Source organism: Micrasema longulum, unplaced genomic scaffold (genome assembly GCF_059751315.1).
Source record: "Micrasema longulum isolate JH-2025_06_02 unplaced genomic scaffold, ASM5975131v1 h1tg000745l, whole genome shotgun sequence".
In the NCBI taxonomy this organism is placed as follows: Eukaryota; Metazoa; Arthropoda; class Insecta; order Trichoptera; family Brachycentridae; genus Micrasema; species Micrasema longulum.
The window spans coordinates 355,288-376,225 of record NW_028277939.1 but is presented as its reverse complement, the minus strand read 5'-3'; the positions used below and the strand labels follow the sequence as shown (position 1 = coordinate 376,225).

Genomic DNA, 20,938 nt, shown 5'->3' with positions numbered 1-20,938 from the left:
CTCTTAATACCCATCCACAATTTCTTTTTCTTCTCTAACTCATAGTGTCCATGCGGCTCCACTGTGGAATCATCTCCTATCCACCATCAAATATGTTACTACATTATCTCCATTTAAATCACGTCTGAAGAAACATCTCCTTTCTCTTCCTTAATCTCTCCTCCTTTCCTTTTTCCTCTTTTTTCCTTTTTCCCATTGAGAAATAGTTTTGATTGAAGGTAATTTATAAACAAATATGTTTATTTCTATTTTTATATATCTTAAGCTTTTTAATATTTTTTTTCTATTGAATATGTTCTGTAACTTGAATTATAAAAATAAAAACATTATTTTATTGGTTGGTTTGAAGAAATTGCCATTTAGCAATAAGCCCGCCAATGTACAAATAACAGTATGTACAAAAAGTTATATAAAAAAAAAAAAAAAAATTTTTTATTACAAATACATATTTTACAAAGGAATGATTACCTGCCGGTTCTTCTTCTTTTATCTCTGGCTGGGTTCGGAGCTGGAGGAGGGTGGCTGCTTCGAGCATCCACACCAGCATTTGTCCAGCACAAGTCGACTTCATTAAGTGCACCATAGGGCAGGCAAACGCCAGGATGGCCGATAAACTTCCTGATTAAGATAGCTAAATGTAGCAATATTTTCCAGTGTCCAGGCTGATGAAGTATAGAATTCTGTGTGTAGAACTAGAACTCTGGGTCTCAAGTTTGATTCCCGACACGGTTGATATGAAATATTTATTTTAAATTGTGTTTTTACGTCTTAGACTGATCATGTTATGAAAAATATCAAGAAAATATAAGATACGCTGTGGTTTTTGTACCAAGGCAGTGCCCTATGCACCGTTAGGTTCGAAATAGGAAAAAATATGATTGTATAATATACTCTAATAATATACTTAAATTAACAATATTTTCAGTTAGACCAAATTCTTGTTGACAAGGACTGGATTCAACTCCCTGGGGAGCTGTTAACATTAACATATTACAACAGAGGTGAAGAACTTTTAGAGAAGGTAATATAGAAGTCGGTCTCGTGGTGTAGTGGTCATTGCATTTGTCTACCATGCAAGAGACCGATTCCCGACATGGTTGACATAAAATATATATGTAAAAAGGCGTTTTTACGCTAGAATATTTCTGCGTGCAACAAAACTGATCAAGATACGCTGCGATCGATTTACCAATGCAGTGCCCTATGCACCATAAGGTGCGGAAAGGGAATGATGATGATGAATATAGAAGTCTAGGCATCTACAGGGCTTAAGACCTGCCATTGGCTGGCTCAAGTGGCCACTTTACACAATGGGTAACATTCACCATTCTGCCCATATTTGAACATCTATATTCCTTCAATTCTTTCATCTGTCTGTGAAGTTAAAGAGCTAAACATTAATATCACATAAAAAAGAGATTTTACACAATGTATTATAAAAAAAATTCTTCTCAACGTTATCTTATATTTTGTTCTCCGTGCGAGTAACCCTGATAACGATAGTCTGCGTCAACCTTGACCTTTCAACTGATTCGCAACCTGTCCAACGCACTTCGAATGATATAACTTATTGATAAAATTAACCATACCTAAAATGGCTGTACCACACGAATCAGATATCTGAGGAAGAAATTTTGTAGGTAATTTTACAAATCTTTCACACTTTTTTACGTTAATTTCTATTACATCCTTATTTTATAAAATGTATAATGAATGAGTATCATTAAAAAAAAAATCTCAAGTACTAAAAAATCAAATATAAAGATTTTTGCCATAAAAAAAATTACCCGTTTCCAACAAAAGGTTTGCTTTCTCTGCAGTGGGCTAGCATGCGTGCGAATGTAATATTTGCCAAGCATATATAGAGAACCGAAAAATGTGTATAGGCAGAATGGTGAATGTTACATACTATGTAAAGTGATAATATAACCCGGCAGATGACAGATAATAAGCGCCAAGTTACCTTAATTACCCAGTTAGTCCTTTATCTCGGTTGAGATATAATAATAATGATAAATTTCGACAATTTTTATAGCGCCATTTCCGCGAGTAATCACTTCAAGGGCGCTGTACATTATACTTAAATAACAAAATAAGGTCTATCTACAGGCCAACTCTTAATTACTATTTACTAACAGACAAATTTTACAAATCATGTAATTACACATAATATGGTACTTCTAACAATTGCATCTAAAACACGATTTTTATTTTAGTCAGTTTAGAAAGCAACAGGGATGGAGAATACCTTAAATAAGGGAATATGAGAGTCAAGGCATTTACAGGGCTTATGACCTGTCATTGGCTGGTTTAAGTGGCCACTTTACACACTGTGGAACATTCACCATTTTGCCTATGTTTGAACATCCATATTTCTTCAATTCTTCCATCTGTTGATTTTAGTGAAGTTAAAGAGCTGAAACCTTTATTGTTGTTTTTTCTTCACATACTAGGCAACGCCTGAAAACAATTTTTCATTTTTTAAACTTCTTCTTGGACCAGTTGGTTTCATTACAATATTTGAGTTTGTCCAAATGTTCATTAATTCCCTTATTTAAGATATTCTCCATTCCTGTTGTAATTTGAAATCCAGTCTTTTGTCTATGAACATTTGGACAAACTGAAATATTGTAATGAAACCAACTGGTCCAAGAAGAAGTTAAAAATTGAAAAATTGTTTTCATGCGTTGCCTAGTATGTGAAATAGTTCAGTCAGATGAATCCCTTTTTTCAGCTCTTTAACTTCACTAAAATCAACAGATGGAAGAATTGAAGAAATATGGATGTTCAAACATAGGCAAAATGGTGAATGTTCCACAGTGTGTAAAGTGGCCACTTAAACCAGCCAATGACAGGTCATAAGCCCTGTAAATGCCTTGACTCCCATATTCCCTTATTTAAGGTATTCTCCATCCCTGTTGTAATTTGTTAAGTTTAGAAAGCAATATTAGAAGACAATTTTTTTAAATAACGGTTAAAAAATCAATTATTAAATTAATTTATAATTGCCTCTGCAAAAAAGTATTTCAAACAATGTCAAAAAGACTAAATACACGCTGGGCATGACTGAGCGTTTGGGCATGAGTAAAGTGTCATTGTTTTTTAGGGTTCAGTCCATGTTTATTAATATCAATGTATGGATGGCATAAATCATCCTTCATAGGATGAATTGCCAAAAAAAGAGAAAAGAATATTTAAATTTATTTCAACAGAGAGGGAAAACATTTTTGAAAAGGGAATATGGAAGTCCAGGCATTTACAGGGCTTATGACCTGTCATTGGGTGGCCACTTAAACCAGAAATGAAATAACGAGATTTGTGCACAACGCAAGAGTGTGACAAGCATTATCCACTACATTAGAGGCACTGAAAAAATTGGCCACATGAGCAACCGGAGATCGAAAGTAGGTACAGCTTAAAAGATTTATGATGTGAATGTTGAGAATGCGAAAATGAGGAGTAGGTAACAAGAAAGATACGGCTTGTCAAAAATATAGCATAAAGATGGTTTAAATATGGCATAAAGTGTGCCACGGGAAGAGATTTTCTTGATTATTTTAGCTAAATTGCTAACATATGCTATAAATGTTCCTTTTTGTTTTTTTACTTAAATTTTTTATATTGTGTATTATTTTTATATGTATCTGTTAATGAGTATGCAAGTGTGCATATATGTGTAATTTTGTTAATAAAATTGTGCCGTCACGTAAAACAGATTAAATCAGTACCTATAGGTACTCACAGTATACCCATATATGCACACTGCATAGGCTATGCCTATGTGGGATTTAAAAAAATAATTTTCTTCTATTATTATTCACATGTGCTCTAAACCTATGTAATAATAAGAAAAAAAAACTTCTTTTTTTTTGAAGTCAGAATAATTTACAGATGTATAAATAGAGAAAAAGCTAAGTTTGTATATAAATATGTGGTGCTGTGACGTTATCCTCAGCCTACACCTACCGTTACGGTAAACGGAATGATGGCCAATCTTTTGATCGGTGTGTATAAACTTTCCTCAAAATAATAAATTAGAACATATTTGCGGGAACTCTTCAAGTTTTGATAAAATCATCTGGAGATTATCAATGATAAATATAAGTTTTGAAATGCGTTGTTAAAGATGCAGATTGATTATTAATTAGATTATTCTCCAGTTAAATTAGAAAACAAAACAAAAAAATAGGTTCAACATTTCGTTCAAAGTTACCCCTGCGGTCAAAGTAAAAATTTATATGTTCGAAATGTCAAATCGTTTTTCATTTCGTATTTTAACCGAATTTTCTAAAGCGATCTTGATTTGAGTAATTTAATAATTCATTTTATATAAAAATAAAAAAAAAAACATACAAATATAAACAACAATATGAGAATGTACAAAGATAATATTTCATTATATAAAGAGACACTCACACTATCAATATATATTCTGACATAATATATTTTAAAATACGTGGAACCGATTTTTTTAGGTGCAAAAGCTAAATTTAATTAAAACATCATTAATATTAGAGAAAAAAACTACTTTTTTTTCTTCTTCTTCTTCTTCTTCGTTTTTTCATGGCCTTTTCACATCTCAACTTGGGTGTTCTGGCCAGTGTCGAGTAGTTTTTTTTTTTTTACATATATACACATGTGTTAGTAATATAATATGTACAAGTTAGTATGTTAGTATTTAATATAATATATACATATAATAATAAAACATATTTACAGCTTTACACCATTTACAACTAGATATTTACATAGGATTTTAAATACACGTTTATTGGGTGGGGACAGGAGAGTTAGAATATGAATAGGGAATGGGATATTAATATCAGAGAGGTCGGATAGGAAATCAGGATAACAATCATTTATGGGGCATCCAAAAAAAATATGGTTTAAATCTTCCTCGTCTAGCTGACATTCACAAATGGCAGAGTCCCGGACATGGATTCTGAACAGGTGAGAACCATTGCAGCAGTGCCCAATGCGCATTCTGCATATGGAGGATGTCTCAAACTTGTTCAGAATCACTTTGGAAAACCAAGGTTTTTCTGTAACATTTGGTTTCAGTTGGAAAAGATGTTTACCCTTGGCTTGGGAAGAGGCTACCCAATATTCTTGCCATGTGCGAAGTTGCTTCTCTTTCGTCATAACAAGGAGATCACCTAGTGGTAGTAAATTACTATAGGCAGGATCCCCGGAGTGGACCGCCTCCTTTGCTAACGCGTCCACTTTTTCGTTACCGGGAATACCACAATGGCTAGGGATCCAGGACATAACAATACTCTTATTGGATGCCTCTGATATAGAAAGAAGAAATCGAGTTTCCACGCAGAGCTCATCCTCGGGATAAAAGGATGGAGGGGATTTGATTTTTTGTAAGGCACTCAAGGAATCCGACAGGATTAGGAACTTGCTATATTGTGAGCTTAAGGCGTATTTGACAGCTTCTCGGATTGCGATACATTCTGCGGTAAATACAGATGCATTCTTGTGCAATTTGTACAATCTTTGAAAGTTGTTGTCTTCACAATATATAGCCGCACCCGTATGGGTTGCCGAATCTGACCGAGATCCATCAGTGTAGATAATTTTCCAACCTATCCATCTTGACGACCGAATACGGTTGAATGTACACCGGGGCTGTAGGTGGCTTTCGACTCCGAATGTGAGTTCAATACTTGGGGCATAAATAGAAGTTTTAAATGGGAAACGATAAAGGGGAAGAAGGTCTTTAGGATAAATGTTAGATTCGAAAGATTTGTAAAAATGAAAACTGTTGACTAGTAAAGGGGGTGGTTTATGAAACCAAAAAGATGAGGATGTCACGCAGTCAGAGAGAAATTGTACCTTTTTGAGGAGCATGTTGTTTTTTTGGACAGAGCATTTTAGAAGAAATCTATCCGCCAAGTATTGTCTTCTCATACCAAGTGGGGGATCACAAGCTTCTACTTGTAAAGCGTTAATTGGAGATGACTTCATGGCTCCGACGACTAGTCTCAGACTTTGGGATTGGATCCGGTCAAGTCTTTGGAGATTCTTTTTTGAACAAGGTTCTAAAAGGAACGAGGCATAATCTAGATGGCTCCGGATATACGCAGTATAAAAAAGTCTCTGTATAAAAGGGTGGCTCCCCCACCATACTCGCGAGACTGCTCTTAACGTATTCAATCCGGCTTGACACTTGTTTACTATATGATTTATGTATGAGTTCCATGTAAGATGAGTGTCCAGAATTACTCCCAGGAACTTAATCTGGGACGTAAAAGGTACTATCTCATCTCCGTGTTGAATTTTTATGGTTGGGATTTTTCGCTGTCTACAAAAGGTTATGGCATTACTTTTACTAGTCGATAGATCCAAGCCATGTTCCACTAACCAATTCCTGATGTTTCTCATACCTAAATTTAGAGTATTTTCTAGATTATTTGGGTCCTTCCCATATGTATACATGAAGAAGTCGTCCGCGTATTGAAGCAAACTTGTCTCTGAGGGAACAATTCCGCTTATGTCATGCGTATAGATATTGAAGAGAATCGGGCTCAGGACAGAACCCTGAGGTAGTCCCTTGCTCAACTCTCTCTCCACCACAGCATGACCGCGAACACTGATTTCTACCTTTCTGGAGAGAATCAAATTTGCTATAAAGGAAGTGAGTTTTCGCGGGATTCCAATTCGTAGCATTTTAGCTTCTAGAATATGGATAATAACATTGTCATATGCACCACTTATGTCCAGACAGACACCTATAAGAAATTCTTTCTTAGTAAGAGCGGCTCTGATATCAGATGTCAGAACCGACACGCTTTCAATAGTGCTCTTTCTTTTCCTGAATCCAAATTGAGACTCGGGGAGAGTTTTCGAGCTCTCCACAAACCAGTCCAAGCGTTGTCTCACCATATGTTCCGCCACTTTCAACAGTGTGGAGGAGAGGGCTATGGGGCGGTAGGAAGACCCAAAGTTTGGGTCTTTGTTGGGTTTAAGGATAGGGATAATGGATTGGGTTTTCCATGAAGGGGGGATGTTTCCTGATTCAAAGATCATGTTGATCAATGATAGGATGTAGGAGAGGGTAGGATCACTGTTATGTTGGATAAAACTATACAGTATACCGTCAATCCCTGGAGCTGAGTCTGTGAGCCGGGTCAGAATAGTCTTCAGTTCATCTAAACTGAAGCTATGATCTAACCAGCTTCTATTTGTAAACTGGTACCAATAGGGAGACTCATTCCAGTTATTTGCGGTCTGCGGGGCTAATTTGTTGGCGAACTCCTCAACCCACCCTAGGGTCTCAGGACGTCTCACTGGTGGAGTGAAAGAACCTCTAAATCGACGTATCATGCTCCAAACAGTTGATATAGGCACGTCTCGTGATAAAGAGCAACAGAAGTTTTTCCATCCTTGTCGTTTCTTGTCTCTTAAGAGGCGTTTTGTTTTAGCTTCAACCTGTTTAAAACTCAACAGGTTTTCTAGGCTCATGTTTAAGGAGTAAACTTTAGCTTGCTTTTTCCTTTTCAAAACTGCCTCCGCACATTCGCTATCCCACCATGGGGCAGGGGGGGGTTTACTTCTATTGCCTTTCTCCTTTACAGGGACATGTTTGTCTGCTGCTTCGACGATGCATGATGACAATGCTTCATAGCACTTCACTACATTCTCTTTCGTCGGGGTGGGCAGCTCGTTCACTTTAAGTTCAATGTCGTCAGAGAAGTATCTCCATTTAACTCTTTCTGTAATGTATCTCGGTCTTCGTCTTCCCCCAGGGGATAGGCCACTTTGGCAATATCTATGGCTGGATATGAGGTTGACTACTATAGGGTAATGATCACTACCAATAGTGTCATCCTTAATTGACCATTGCACAGATGGTGCCATTGCAGCGCTGGAGATGGTGAGATCCACTGCACTGGGTCGCTGATTTGGAAGCTGAAGGCGCGTCGCGGAGCCATCATTAAGGACACACATATTCAGATCATCCAAGAGATCAACAATATCTCTTCCCAACCTGTCGCATGTCGGAGCACCCCACAGGGCATGGTGAGCATTAAAGTCACCAAGGATAAGGAACGGAGGGGTCAATTTTTGGAACAAAGATAAAAGTATCGATTTTGAGGGTTTGTTGGTTGGGGAGATATACATGGAAAGGATGGTCAAGTCATTAACCTTTGCAGCTGTCACTTGGAAAGGACAGCCGTCAGTCTTGACATTAATAGGGATAAAGGGAAGGGAGTTTTTGATGAGGAGGGCAGAGCCACCCTTCCCATCCTCACGATCATCTCGCAGACAGTGGAATCCCCGGAATCTAATAGTAGATCCCGGGACCATCCACGTCTCCGAAATGGCCGCAATTGAAATAGATTCTTCTTGCAATGTATGCAAGAGATCTTCTTTTTTATTTAAAATGCTATGGCTGTTCCACTGCAGAATCCTCATCTGAGGAGCCATGGTGGTGGTTAAGTAGGGAGGTTATATTTAGAAGTTGATGGGCGACGTTGGACGGTATTTGTGGATTGTTTTGAAGGATCGATACTAGAATACTCAATATGGTAGATATAATTGTATTGTTCGATGTTGGGACTGTGCTAGGAAAAGCATTCCCATTAGAACCAGATGGAAGTTGTCCATTCGGGAAATACAGAAGTGAAGGGTCATGATGAGGAACATTAGGTTTGGAAGGTAGTTTTTTTGACCTCGACTTCCTCTCTACTGATTTTTTGTAGGATATTGGCGCGGAGGGCGCGGGCATAACAACATTGACATTCGGTTTTGTCGTTTTAGAGACGATTTCTGCATAGGAAATCGTCGCTTTTCCGAACATTTTAGAAGCTTCAATATATGAAATGTTTCTGTCAGCCATCGTGTGTTTTATGTTTTGTTGCCTTTTAAGCTCAGGGCACAGCTTGCTGGTGGCAGAGTGGTTACCAGAACAATTGAGGCATTTTATATCTTCTGCCGCCACCGTGCAGGATTCCCCATTGTGTGAGGAGCCACACTTGTAACAGCGCACAAGAGATCTACAGACAGTCTTTGTATGTCCGTACTTACAGCATTTAAAACACTGAATAGTCGGAAATACGTAGAGTTCTACGGAGAGGGACACATTGAATATGGAAATGTGGGAAGGTAGAGATTTTGAGTCGAAGGTCAAAACCACCGTGCGGGAGGGTTTCCATTCGACTACGTCACCATTACTCGATCTGTAATTCAGTCGTCGAGCCTTGATTACTTTTCCGAATCCATGAGGTACCTCGGCATTCTCCACAATGTCCTGTTCAGACCAGTGCGAAGGGATGCCTTTGGTAACACCTTGTTTAGTTACTAGGAAAGTCGGAATGAAAACGTTATAATTATCTTTTTTAGCTATTTCTGATTTTACAAACGTATTGGCTTCGTTTGCCGTCTTAAACTCCACAGAAATACGGTTACGGCCGACGGACTTGATTCCGTTCCAGGCAGTCCGAATATTGTTTCTATGAAGAAATCGACCGAAGTCAATATCGTACAAGTTGGTTTGGGTGACGCCGTCTACTTGTACTTTTGTTACATGTACGATAAATGGAGCACGATCCATTCCATTGTACATGCGGGATTGGACTTTGGTAGGTGTGGTAATAGGCGATAAAGTGTTTGTGACCTCTGGAGTACCTGGGTTTGTAGAAGCTGAGGGTCGGGGGCTAGGTGTTTTGTGTGGGAGGGGGCGGTCTGACTCAGAACTCGATTTCCTCTCCGAATTTATAAGTTTGAGTTTTTTTGATTTAGGCCTTATTGTAACAAATTCGGCGGGATCTGGAACAGTGTCCATTGTACCGCACGACGAATCTAATTGAGATCCATCCGGTGGATCCGGAGGTTTCTCTTTATCGTTCATTTATAACAAATAAAAAAAAAGAAAAGTACAAAACAAGTTGTAAAAACCAAAAAAAAATTTGGCTACACGTGTATGGAAAAAATAATTGTTACCTGGTTATTAGGTTTCGGGACAGAGAACGAAAACAAACACAAACTACTGAAAACACTTAATAATAGATAAAATTGTATGTACACCACTCTTTTTTTAACCCAATTAGTGAATTATTTCGACTTTTTAAGGAAAAAACACAATAATTATTATCTAAGACAAACAAAAACGACCGCCACCACTGTTAGTCATAGACAATCTCCCTACGACAGACCCTACTTTTTTTTAAAGATAATCGAATGAATGCGTCGTAAAAATTCTATGAATACTTTTTAATAATTCTGTTTTTCGTGTGTGTGTCGCACTACACCGACCGAGATACGCTTCTACTGGCTGACAACATGAAATAATTTAAACATGACGCCGACTAGACAAAAAAAGATCTCCGGAGCAAAATTTATCCGGCGGGCACGCGTTTTCACTCAATAGCCACATAAAAATTGTTTTGGTCGGAAATTTGAAAATCCGGTATGTCTGACAGATGTGTTTATATCCCGCTAGAATAATCGACTCAATTGAAATGTGTATCGGTGATAACTTTGTTACATGTTTGTGGACGCAACAGCGTTTTAAAACGAATGTGTCGTTTGCGAGATTCGGCGTAATCTGCGAGCTAGCCGGAATTTAAACCGAAGTGAATAATAAATAAGTAAATATTAATTTTCTCCCAGTAAAATACAAATTAGTCGTAAATACGCCCCACAATCTATGTTACGAGCATTACTCGGGGGCTAAGCAATAATTATAATCATATTACGTTATATTATATTGTGCGTCCATGTCTTATCGGCGCAAAAATCAACTTAATTCTATCATTTTCCCCCGGGTTTATTAGTTTTAAACGAACAAGAATTACGTGGATTATGTACAATAGTTGTTGAATTGCCCATAAAAGCAACTGCGGTATCTGAAATACCAAAAATTATAATATTCAAAATCCATACCTATATTCTTTCACAAAGTTATAATCTTGTCAACAACTTAAATTCCCCCATATAAATTTGTTTATTTAACAGTTTTAAGTGTTTATTGTTTATATATATATGTAATACATTTCAATTATTGTTATTAATGACAACGCGTCGTTTTACACCGTTGATTTGGGCATTAAACGCTACGATCGCCCCAGGTGAAAATTTGAGGTTATCTTGGCGGGAGCGGGACCTGTCAAAGTCAAAAATTAAAAAAAAAACTTTTTTAATTTGAAAATTAAAGGCTGCCAAGTTACGCAACTCGAGTAAGTTACCCATAATTTAAAAGGGTCTTAATTACAATTGAATAAAAATAAAATCATATTCGTTTTCATTTTTTATTCTCTGTAAGAAGTATAAAAAAGCATGTTTATAAATACGATGGTTAATTACCTATTTTGAAGTGGATGGTAAAAAAAGTACATAACGAAGTACCCCTGGATTTGTATGCATCTTCCGTCGACGCTCCAACATTTCTATGTCTCCGTAGCCAGTAGTCACTGGGGGCTAGATCAGGTGAATACGATGGGTGAGTCTTCGGACTTGCTGAGCTGACTGATGCTGAACTGAACTGGGCGTTGACTGCGCCCTGTAGTCTCTTTACAGGCCACGTTCCTTTGTTGTTCATTTCTCCATGGTAGGGACGATGTTAATGTACTGCAGGACGGTGCTCTCGTCTTTCTGTGCACTTTTTTATTTTTTTATTCAGATAACAAATAAAAATACAATATTGTAATATGTAATGAATTACTAAATACAATTTGTTACATTAATTAAATACATATATTTACATTGACGTTTCCCATTACGTAAAAGAAATAAACAATTCTTGTGTACATAATGGGGAGTGACGTCTTACAAGTCTTAGTTTATTTTATTTTAATTATTAATATTTTTAGGATAACATTTGTAAATTTGAAAAAAATATATAAACAATGTTTTTAATCAGTGTTACATAAAGAAGAATTATAAATGTAACTTTTCACTTCTTTCTCAAATATATCGTATTCCTGACTGTACTTTTATCTTTGTTCATCTCATTAAAGAAAAATATTCCTCTGTAAGTATACTGATGTTGTGCTGTAGTTGTTTTTAATTTGGGAATTAATATATTACCACCTGTTCTAGGTCGCGTACTTACGTTTTGTGACCTAGAAATACTACTATTTATTTTTCCTTTATGTATTTAAAGCAAACAATTCTTTTTATAAGCAATTTTATATTTAATACCTTATTTTTTTTAAATAATTGATACTGTTAGAGTTGCATAAATTGTTGTATTGGATTCTATAGAAAATGATGACTTGCTTAATCGGTCGTCGCTTTATTTCAGATGAACACTTATGTGTGTGTTAACACGTATGTGTGTCATCAATCGCGGATTAAGAACCCCAAATATATACGCCCGGACACAGACAGCATCTCTCAAGATATGTAGAATAATGATGTTTTGCATTTCAGGGCGTCAAGATGTCGCTCGTAATCAGTATGGAGGATGTGGACGGCCAGGATGTCAACATGGAGGTCCTTCCACATGAACTGTTTCAGACCTTCATACAGAGAGCCAGGTAATCAATTTTGGATAATTTATTAATCACCGTTTCCCTGTTCATGTCCAGTAGAGCATAGAGCACTGCAGACTATCAGATTAAGCCAAAACATAACAATTTTATTTAAATCATTCATATTATCATCGTTGTGATTTTCGTTGGAGTTTTGTAACTTTAAAAATCCCCAATTAAATTAAATTGCTAATGAAAATATGTCAATCGAAGCTAAACTGGCTGGGCACAACGGAGTTTAAGTCCCAACACTTTTCGAGTTTAAGTACCCCTACGGTAAAATGGCGTGGTGGTAGTAGTAGAAAATCCCCACCAAAACAAACCGCGACGTCACGAGTTCAAGTCGGTGAGTTTTTCTGACCTTTCAAAATAGAACCCTGTACCCGTTAATTTGTACCTGCTAAATGTAAAAATTAAAAAAAAAAACATTTATGTGAAGGTAAAATGATCAGTCTTACGCTTCAGGTGACAGTCCAGGTACTATGCAACATTGCAGAGAAAAACCACATTTAAAACCAATATTTCATGTCAACCTTGCCAGGAATCTAACCTTCCAATCCAAATCCAATCTGTAAATGCCTAGACTTCCATATTCCCTTTGCAAAAATATTTTTCCTCCCTGTTGCGATAAATTTCAATGTTTTTTTCTTTTCAGCGAAATTCTAGGGTACGATGTGCCTCTGTCCAGCATCGTCGGAGACACTCCCGTCTCTCTCTCGGACAATGTGTACGACTTCCTCATGCAGATGGCCGTTCCCGAGGGGGAGGAGGACGAAGAATTTCTCCAGGCCGCCCCGGCCCAGGAGGATGCTCCTCCGGAAGATTTCTCCCAACCGGCGGACGAAATGCTCCAGGTCTTGGTAAATGATCAGACCAAAACACTTGCGGCGGAACAGACGGAATTGCCAACCCCGGCCGAAGAACATGTTGATTTCACAATCGACGAAAGTGTCAATAATAGCAAAATAAGTGCAAAACGAAAAACTATATCTATCAAGCGAGAAGATAACTCTGACGATGACTATCGCTCCGCCGATGAAAATACCTACGACACTCAATCTTCCGATGTCGAGGACGACGATATTGAGTTCCTAGAGGAGCATCTCGAAGAGGAAGAAGAGGAGGAATATCTCGAAGAACAAATGGATACGGATGAAGAGTACGATTATGCCAAAAGCTCTCCAGGGGATAAGCCAAAAGTTTTGGCTAGAATTCGCGATGAGAAGCCTCAGAAAACGGTAACTTTTGCCGAGGACATCATCAGCCGTATAAATGGAAGCGAAAACGTAACGAGTAAGTCAAGAATAGACGATACTTTTGAAGATGAAAATGTTATCGAAAGTGATCTGCCGATGGTCGAAATTGATGACGACAATGGCGAATTTATGGAGGTTGAATTTTTGGACGAAGATATCCTGGAATTGGATGCCGAATCGCACCTTAAGAATTTGGGACACAGAAACATGGACTTGGAAGATGAATTGGTGTCGTACACCATTGTCAAGCACGACGAAGAAGGCAAAAAACCAAAGAAACGCCAGGCAAAACCAGAAACAAAAGATAAAAATAAGGAGCGACTGATGAAGATCGAAGAAGATTCCAAGGACGACGTTGTCAGAGCTGAACAAGTCTACACGAGAGAAGAACTATTAGACTTGCTCGAAGGCTCGGAATCTTCCGACTCGGATGTGGAGACCAAGATACTTTTCAAAAAAGACAAGTTCAAAATGGTGAAGACCGCGCGGAAGAAACCGGGCAAAGAGTTGCCGATCATCGAGATGAAAAAACCGAAGAGGGTCATGCCGCCGAGCGAAGAGATAAAGGACGTCATGGCCACGTCCAGCCTCTCGAGCTCGGAGACCAAGATGATTCTGGACCTCATCAAGGGCGTCAGCCAGCCGGAGATCAAGGTCATGAAGCTGGACACGGAGACCGAGAACGCCCGGAGGTTCGGTAACGGGCTGCAGTCGGCGCCGCACAATCTGCTCAAGTATTCCAGGGTCAAGGTTGAGGAGATGGAAGACGATGTCGACGGTGATCTGATGAGCGTGGAGGATGACTCCGGGGCGCCTTTCCTATGCAGGTTGTTTTCATATACCATTAAGGAGTTTAGTGCACTTTTTTTTTCAATTTTCAATTTCTACGTTCAAGGGGGTTGTAATCTAGCCTTGATCTATGTATAAATATATTAGATATTGGCAGTTTATATAATGAAAATGAATTGACTAATGTTAGTAAATATTAATATATAACCACTTTACTAACTTTTTATGTCTACCGGTTTCGGGACGTAATTGTCTCTTCGTCAGGACACTCACGACACCAACATACAAATACTATAATACACCTTTGCCTTTACCATCACAGTAGTATATATAAGTTACATGCAGAGTAATAGAGGGATGCAATGACCACTATGTCCGAACATGCACTAAAAATTAGGTTACTAAAAACAGTAATTGAATGGAAAAAGTATGTGAAAAAAAGCAAAGCAAAATAATGAAATTAACGGCAAAACAAATGCCGTATGGTTGATTATGATAATAAGACTTAATCTGCAGCGTCAGAGGTAGTTTGTTATAAAAATGGTGGAATGGATTCGGTATCCACTGCTTTAAACCAGCAGAGTATTATTACTGGCCGACTGCCCTACAGTAGTACTGGTGTTCTAGAACGAGCTATTTCAGTAGTGGTATACCGGAGGACTCCGATGTTTTTAGCATCAATAGAATCTGAATATATTGACAAAATTACAATCATAATGCAATTTTGCAAAAAATGTGACTTCCAGCCTTTCAGTTTTAAAGTACAGATATTTTAGTTTTTACATAGGCTTCATGCGTTAGAATTTTTTCCGTTTTTGGAACAAAGTCTTTGATTTTGGAAAAGACTCGACAATATTTCTGTTTTACCATTCGTTCCACATGACTGAAGATTTGTACTCTTACCAGTGCCTCGATTATGAACGCTATCTTCATCTGTATACATCGAGACGGTATGCTTAACTTCTGTACTATCTTCCTCGGTATGTTCTACCTACTTGTCATATTCACATCATATGATCAAAACAAGCCAATGGAATGACCGCAAACAATTACTCCGTGACCACATTCACTCTGCTTTCATCCTTCCTCTGTCAGATCCATGTTTCACTTCCACACATTAGTGTCGGGACTAAAATGCCTTTCGACGATTTCAGAATGTGCGGGAGCCGGTTGTATAGGATCGCCGAAGTCGTGACACATTCGCTGACCCACAAAATGCCAGACCGCGCCATCTTCCCCTGTATTCTGTGCCAGTTTGGTAAGTACGCATAGAAAAATAAAGCCAAACGTTATTTCTAATGCTCCTCCTTCAATAACCGCCCTACTTATACAAAAGTAAGTGATATGTCCACAATATTATCGCCTGAATGCAACAAGCCGTATTCCGTACGTCCAGGTACCACAAAAGTATACCCGCAACCACAAAAACGTTTTTGATACGCCAAAGTCCTACTCGCCCTACGCATACGAATATGTTATACGGCAAGTTTAGTATTTCGACCCATCTTGAGGTCAGTCAAAGTGAACGGATGTGTTCGTGTTTTGTTTGTATGACGAAGGAATCTGTAAAAAATCATAATTCACAAGCCTCTACATATATAGCTTTTACCTTGAAAGTGTAATGGTAAAATGGCCTGAGAAAAGGTGTTGGTGTCAATTTTTAACACAAAGTTAGAAATTTTACGGAATCGTGATGTATTAGGGTCGTGGCCAATGCAATAGACGGTTTTTGCGGGAATTCAAAATTTAAAAATATAAATAAAATAAACAAAAATATATATATTTTTTAAATGTGATATTTGTCTATTGTAAGGAGTCCTACTTTTAAATGTAAAAAAAATTCACTGACTTGAGTCATGGCCGGTGTAATTTTTGAAGTTTCTGTGGGGATTTTCTAAATTTAAAAACTTAAAGGGATGATGAAAATATCCACAGAATTTTCTCATTAAGGTGTCGGCGCTACTTAAAAAAAATTAGCGGGAAATGAAAATTAAGTCTGAAACTGATAACAAATGTCTTCCAGGTTTCACCTCATTCCCCGAGGTCCGCCGACACATCCGCAGCGCCCACGGCCACCTGGACGCGCGGCCAGTGAACCGCCGGCCCGCCGGGCCTCTCTGCAGCAAGCCGGCGCTCGACGAGCTGGAACCGGCGGTGGACACGCCCGAGGACATCCTGGAGGAGTGGCTGGACGAGGAAGACATGCTGGTATACCACTGCGGCGCCGGTGAGATCATATTCATCTCGTTTCGAATTTCCCGAAGAGCTATCCAGAGGATATAAATTAGGAATTTTATTTTATTTTATTAGGTAATTCAACAAAGATACATGCTAGAAAACATACAATTTGAAAGCATTCGTCAATACAATTTTACATGTATATTTATTTATTCACACTCTTTATCAAAATACAATTCCATGTTCCATATATATCTTCAATTATAGAATTACACAAAATAGATTTATACATTAAGTTGTAATACATATTTTTAAAATATTTTTTTTATACAGGATACAATGCAATAAAAAATAAGTTGTACGTGTGTACTTGTTGAATAAGATTTATTCCTAAGAGATTATTCGCAAAAGCTGAGAGAGTATTATGAAAAATGACAATTTTATTGTTTCTGCAGTATATAGTATATTCCCGACACATGCGGGCCATAGGTGTGTGGTATGTAGCATTATTTGAAAACAAAGGCAGTTTAAATATTTCCCGATGTCTGAGTGTTCTCAATCCCGCATTTATTGACTTATTAACAATTTTTTTCCTTTTAGAATTTCCTGCGCCGATCAAGACGGAATTCAAAGCCGAAAAGGAGACGAAGGGCGACGAACCGGAGCCGTACGAGGACGAGGAGAGCGCGCAGGAGTCGGGGACGGAGGCGGAGATGATGGAAGAGGAGGAGATAGAGGAGGAAGAGTATCCCGACCGGAGTTTCGAGGAGCAGGCGGTGCTGGACATGGAGGAGTTTGAGAGTCTGCTGAAGTTGAAGGGAAACAGGAAGCCAGCCAGCGCACGGAACAAGTAAGTACATCATCATCATCATCATTCCCTTTCTGCTCCTAATGGTGCATGGAACACTGGATTTTATTATCAACGATGTATATTATCAATCCTGTACTAATTACTGTACTTATCAATATACAGGATTGAATACTTGTAAATTTGTGTTTGTTTGTTCCAGGCGTACATTTGATAGTCCAGAGCGAAAATTAAGTGACTTGAGCTATCGTTGTGGCCTGTGCGGACAGGCCTTCCACACAGAGAGGCGCCTTATATTCCACAGGCAAGATACTTACCTTTATTTAACCTTTGTCACCAATTTTAATTTTGGAAATTTCAATATTTTAAATTTTTTTTGTACTTTTGAAATTTCAATATTTATCAACAATTTTTATGTTAGATGGAAGTTTTAATGTTTGTTGGAAATTATAACATTTGCTGGAAAACCGATTTTTGCTGGAAATTTAAACACTTGTTGAAAATTTTTACTTAACAAAAATGAAAAAAAATTGACTATCTGGAAGATAAGACTGATCGCAGAAACATGATTTAAAAACTCACTTAGAGAAAAAAGGCGCTCTGATCACCCGTCCAAACTGTCCAGCAGGTCTAGAAATCCTGATATAAAAAAAAAAGTCAATCACTCACTTTTGTCGACGATTTTAACATCTGGTCGAAACGGTTTTGTTCCAGGTCCTTCCACCAGGCGGAGTTGCTGGGGATGGGCCTGCGCTGCCCCAAGTGCGGCGAGGAGGGGCTGCCGGACGAACTCGCCCTGTACCGGCACATCAACACCCATCCCGTCCTGTTCACGTGCGGCGAGCCCGGCTGCGGGAAGGACTTCCGGCTCAGGTAGACGGAATCAGAGGACCCGGCGCTGACTACTCCGACTTTTGACATGTCCATCTGTCCATGTGTTGGGTTCGGTCATGGCGTATTGTCTAGTTTTCTGCATCCATCAGCTTTCGTATCATAATTTTTTGTTCATTTCCTCTACGTCTCCAAACTAACGCAGATCTCGCTTCCCATAATGCTTATCTCAGCCTTACATAACGCACTAATCTTGACATTTCACACTTTTATGGCAACTTTTTTTATTTTATTTATTTAAATTTTTTTGTTTTCTTTCAATAAACATAATAATAAAACAGAGTATTAAAAAAATAAAGCATAATTACATATCAATGAAATACATATTTATAGAAAAATAGTAAACAAAAAATCCCACAAAGGTATGGCCTGCTCGTGGGTATACAAGAAAATGTCAATGAATTTTTGCTCCTATAATAAATAATGGACAACAGTATTTTGAGTTTGTCCAAATTTTTGTAGACAAGGACTGGATTCAACTCCCTGGGGAGCTGTTTATATTAACATTTTACAACAGAGATGAAGAACATTTAAGAGAAGGTAATATGGAAGTCTAGGCATCTACAGGGCTCATGACCTGTCAATGGCTAGTTTAAGTGGCCACTTTACACACTGTAACATTCACCGTTTTGCCTATATTTGAACATCTATATTCCTTCAATTCTTTCATCTGTTGATGTTTGTGAAGTTAAAGAGCTGAAACCTTTATTTATGCAGGTGAGATTTATCTAATTGAATTATTTCACCTACATACTAAGCAACTGGAGAAGTATAGAAATAGAAAAAATAACATTTTCAGGCGTTGCCTAGTATGTAGGTGAAATAATTCAATTAATCTCACCCGCATAAATAAAGGTTTCAGCTCTTTAACTTCACAAACATCAACAGATGAAAGAATTGAAGGAATATAGATGTTCAAATATAGGCAGAATGGTGAATGTTACACAGTGTGTAAAGTGGCCACTTAAACCAGCCATTGAGAGGTCATAAGCCCTGTAGATGCCTAGACTTCCATATTACCTTCTCTTAAATGTTCTTCATCTCTGTTGTAAAATGTTAAAATAATGGACAGTTATAATATTTTTGTATAACATAAGAAAGAAAAAAAAAAAATGTGTAAAAGATAATATGGTATTTTTTTTTATAGTAATTAAAAAAGGAAATAAAAAATATTTAAAAAAAAACACAAAAATATTCCTTATTATTAAAGGGCAACAAAATAAATCATAGAAAAAAAGAGTTCATATCTTTAGTTTGAATCCAGGATAGTGCGTGTTTTTTAAAAGAAGGAAAATTTTGAAAGTTTGGAATCAATGAAATATTATCAGTAAAAAAAATAATTAAATTTTTGGGCCAATAAAATATGCATGTCTCTGTGCGAGCCTCGTTTTACAATGTGGTATTTCTAACACACGATTCCTTCTTTGACTTATCTATTTGAATTGCTTGCAAATAAATTTTGGTTCTTAAATATATATTTTAAACATTGAAAACAATATATTTAAAACATTTAAGTTTGTAAGTGAAAATTCTTGATGGAAGTTCATTTTAATTTATTATATAAATAAAACACGAGTGATACTTTAATCCACAAATTTGGAATATCCAGTGACATCTTCGAGACTAGTATCTTTATTAAAAAGTTAAATGTATTTATACAGAACAGAGGTAAGGATATATAATTCAAAGTTATATGTAAGTAAATTAAATAAAGTTATTTTTATCTTAAGGATCATTATCAACAAATTTTCTATGGGTTAACTAATGAATTGATATAATGCTATTTTAATGAGTTTAAGTATTTTATTTTATTTTTTAAAAGTTTTGCTTCTTGGAACAATTGGAAAGAGGGAAAAGTGCGATTTTTGTGAAGCATTATTTTTAAGATAAATTTTTGAACAGTTTCTAATGGTTTAATATGATTTAACTTCTTAAACCATCTTTTTATATCTTCAAATATTTCTATTGTTACTTTTTAAACATCGCCATTTATTGATATTTAAACTTTATTGTTCCTAAACGCTTGTCAACTTCGTATCATGATTTGTACAAGTCGATATGACGTTTTTGTTGAAATGAAAACTAATCCTAAAGTAAGGACACTTAAACAAAAAAGTCAATTACTCTGCACTTGCTTTGAATTTAAGTTAAGACAATTATTTATCCTTTATTAGTTGTTGACCTGTTTTTTTTTATTTTTTTATTATTAATAACAAATAAAAATACATATTACAACTAAATACAATTTTTTACATTAAATTAAATACATATTAACATTTTACAACAGAGCTGAAGAACATTTAAGAGAAGGTAATATAGAAGTCTAGGCATCTACAGGGCTTATGACCCGTCAATGGCTGGTTTAAGTGGCCACTTTACACACTGTGTAACATTCACCATTCTGCCTATATTTGAACATCTATATTCCTCCAATTCTTTCATCTGTTGATGTTTCTCTCTGTTGATCTCTTAAATGTTCTTCATCTCTGTTGTAAAATGTTAATATAAACAGCTCCCCAGGGAGTTGAATCCAG

General features: G+C 37.1%; 1 protein-coding gene across 6 annotated transcripts in view; it reads left to right on the top strand.

Moving 5' to 3' along the window:
* Nucleotides 1-10,280: 10,280 nt before the first annotated feature.
* Nucleotides 10,281-20,938, top strand: part of LOC148279222 (uncharacterized) — a 31,984-nt gene continuing 21,326 nt past the window's right edge. For 4 of the 6 annotated variants that reach the window (XM_088230277.1, XM_088230278.1, XM_088230274.1 and 1 more), the window contains exons 1-8: nucleotides 10,303-10,598; nucleotides 12,382-12,488; nucleotides 13,138-14,565; nucleotides 15,682-15,785; nucleotides 16,551-16,754; nucleotides 17,306-17,555; nucleotides 17,716-17,817; nucleotides 18,228-18,386. In XM_088230277.1, coding sequence (XP_088086403.1) covers nucleotides 12,391-12,488; nucleotides 13,138-14,565; nucleotides 15,682-15,785; nucleotides 16,551-16,754; nucleotides 17,306-17,555; nucleotides 17,716-17,817; nucleotides 18,228-18,386 — 2,345 coding nt within the window. In that variant the 5' untranslated portion in view covers nucleotides 10,303-10,598; nucleotides 12,382-12,390. Of the gene's footprint in view, nucleotides 10,599-11,051; nucleotides 11,187-12,381; nucleotides 12,489-13,137; nucleotides 14,566-15,681; nucleotides 15,786-16,550; nucleotides 16,755-17,305; nucleotides 17,556-17,715; nucleotides 17,818-18,227; nucleotides 18,387-20,938 lie in introns of those variants that run through there. The other 2 variants (XM_088230275.1, XM_088230276.1) reach the window with 2 other exon arrangements.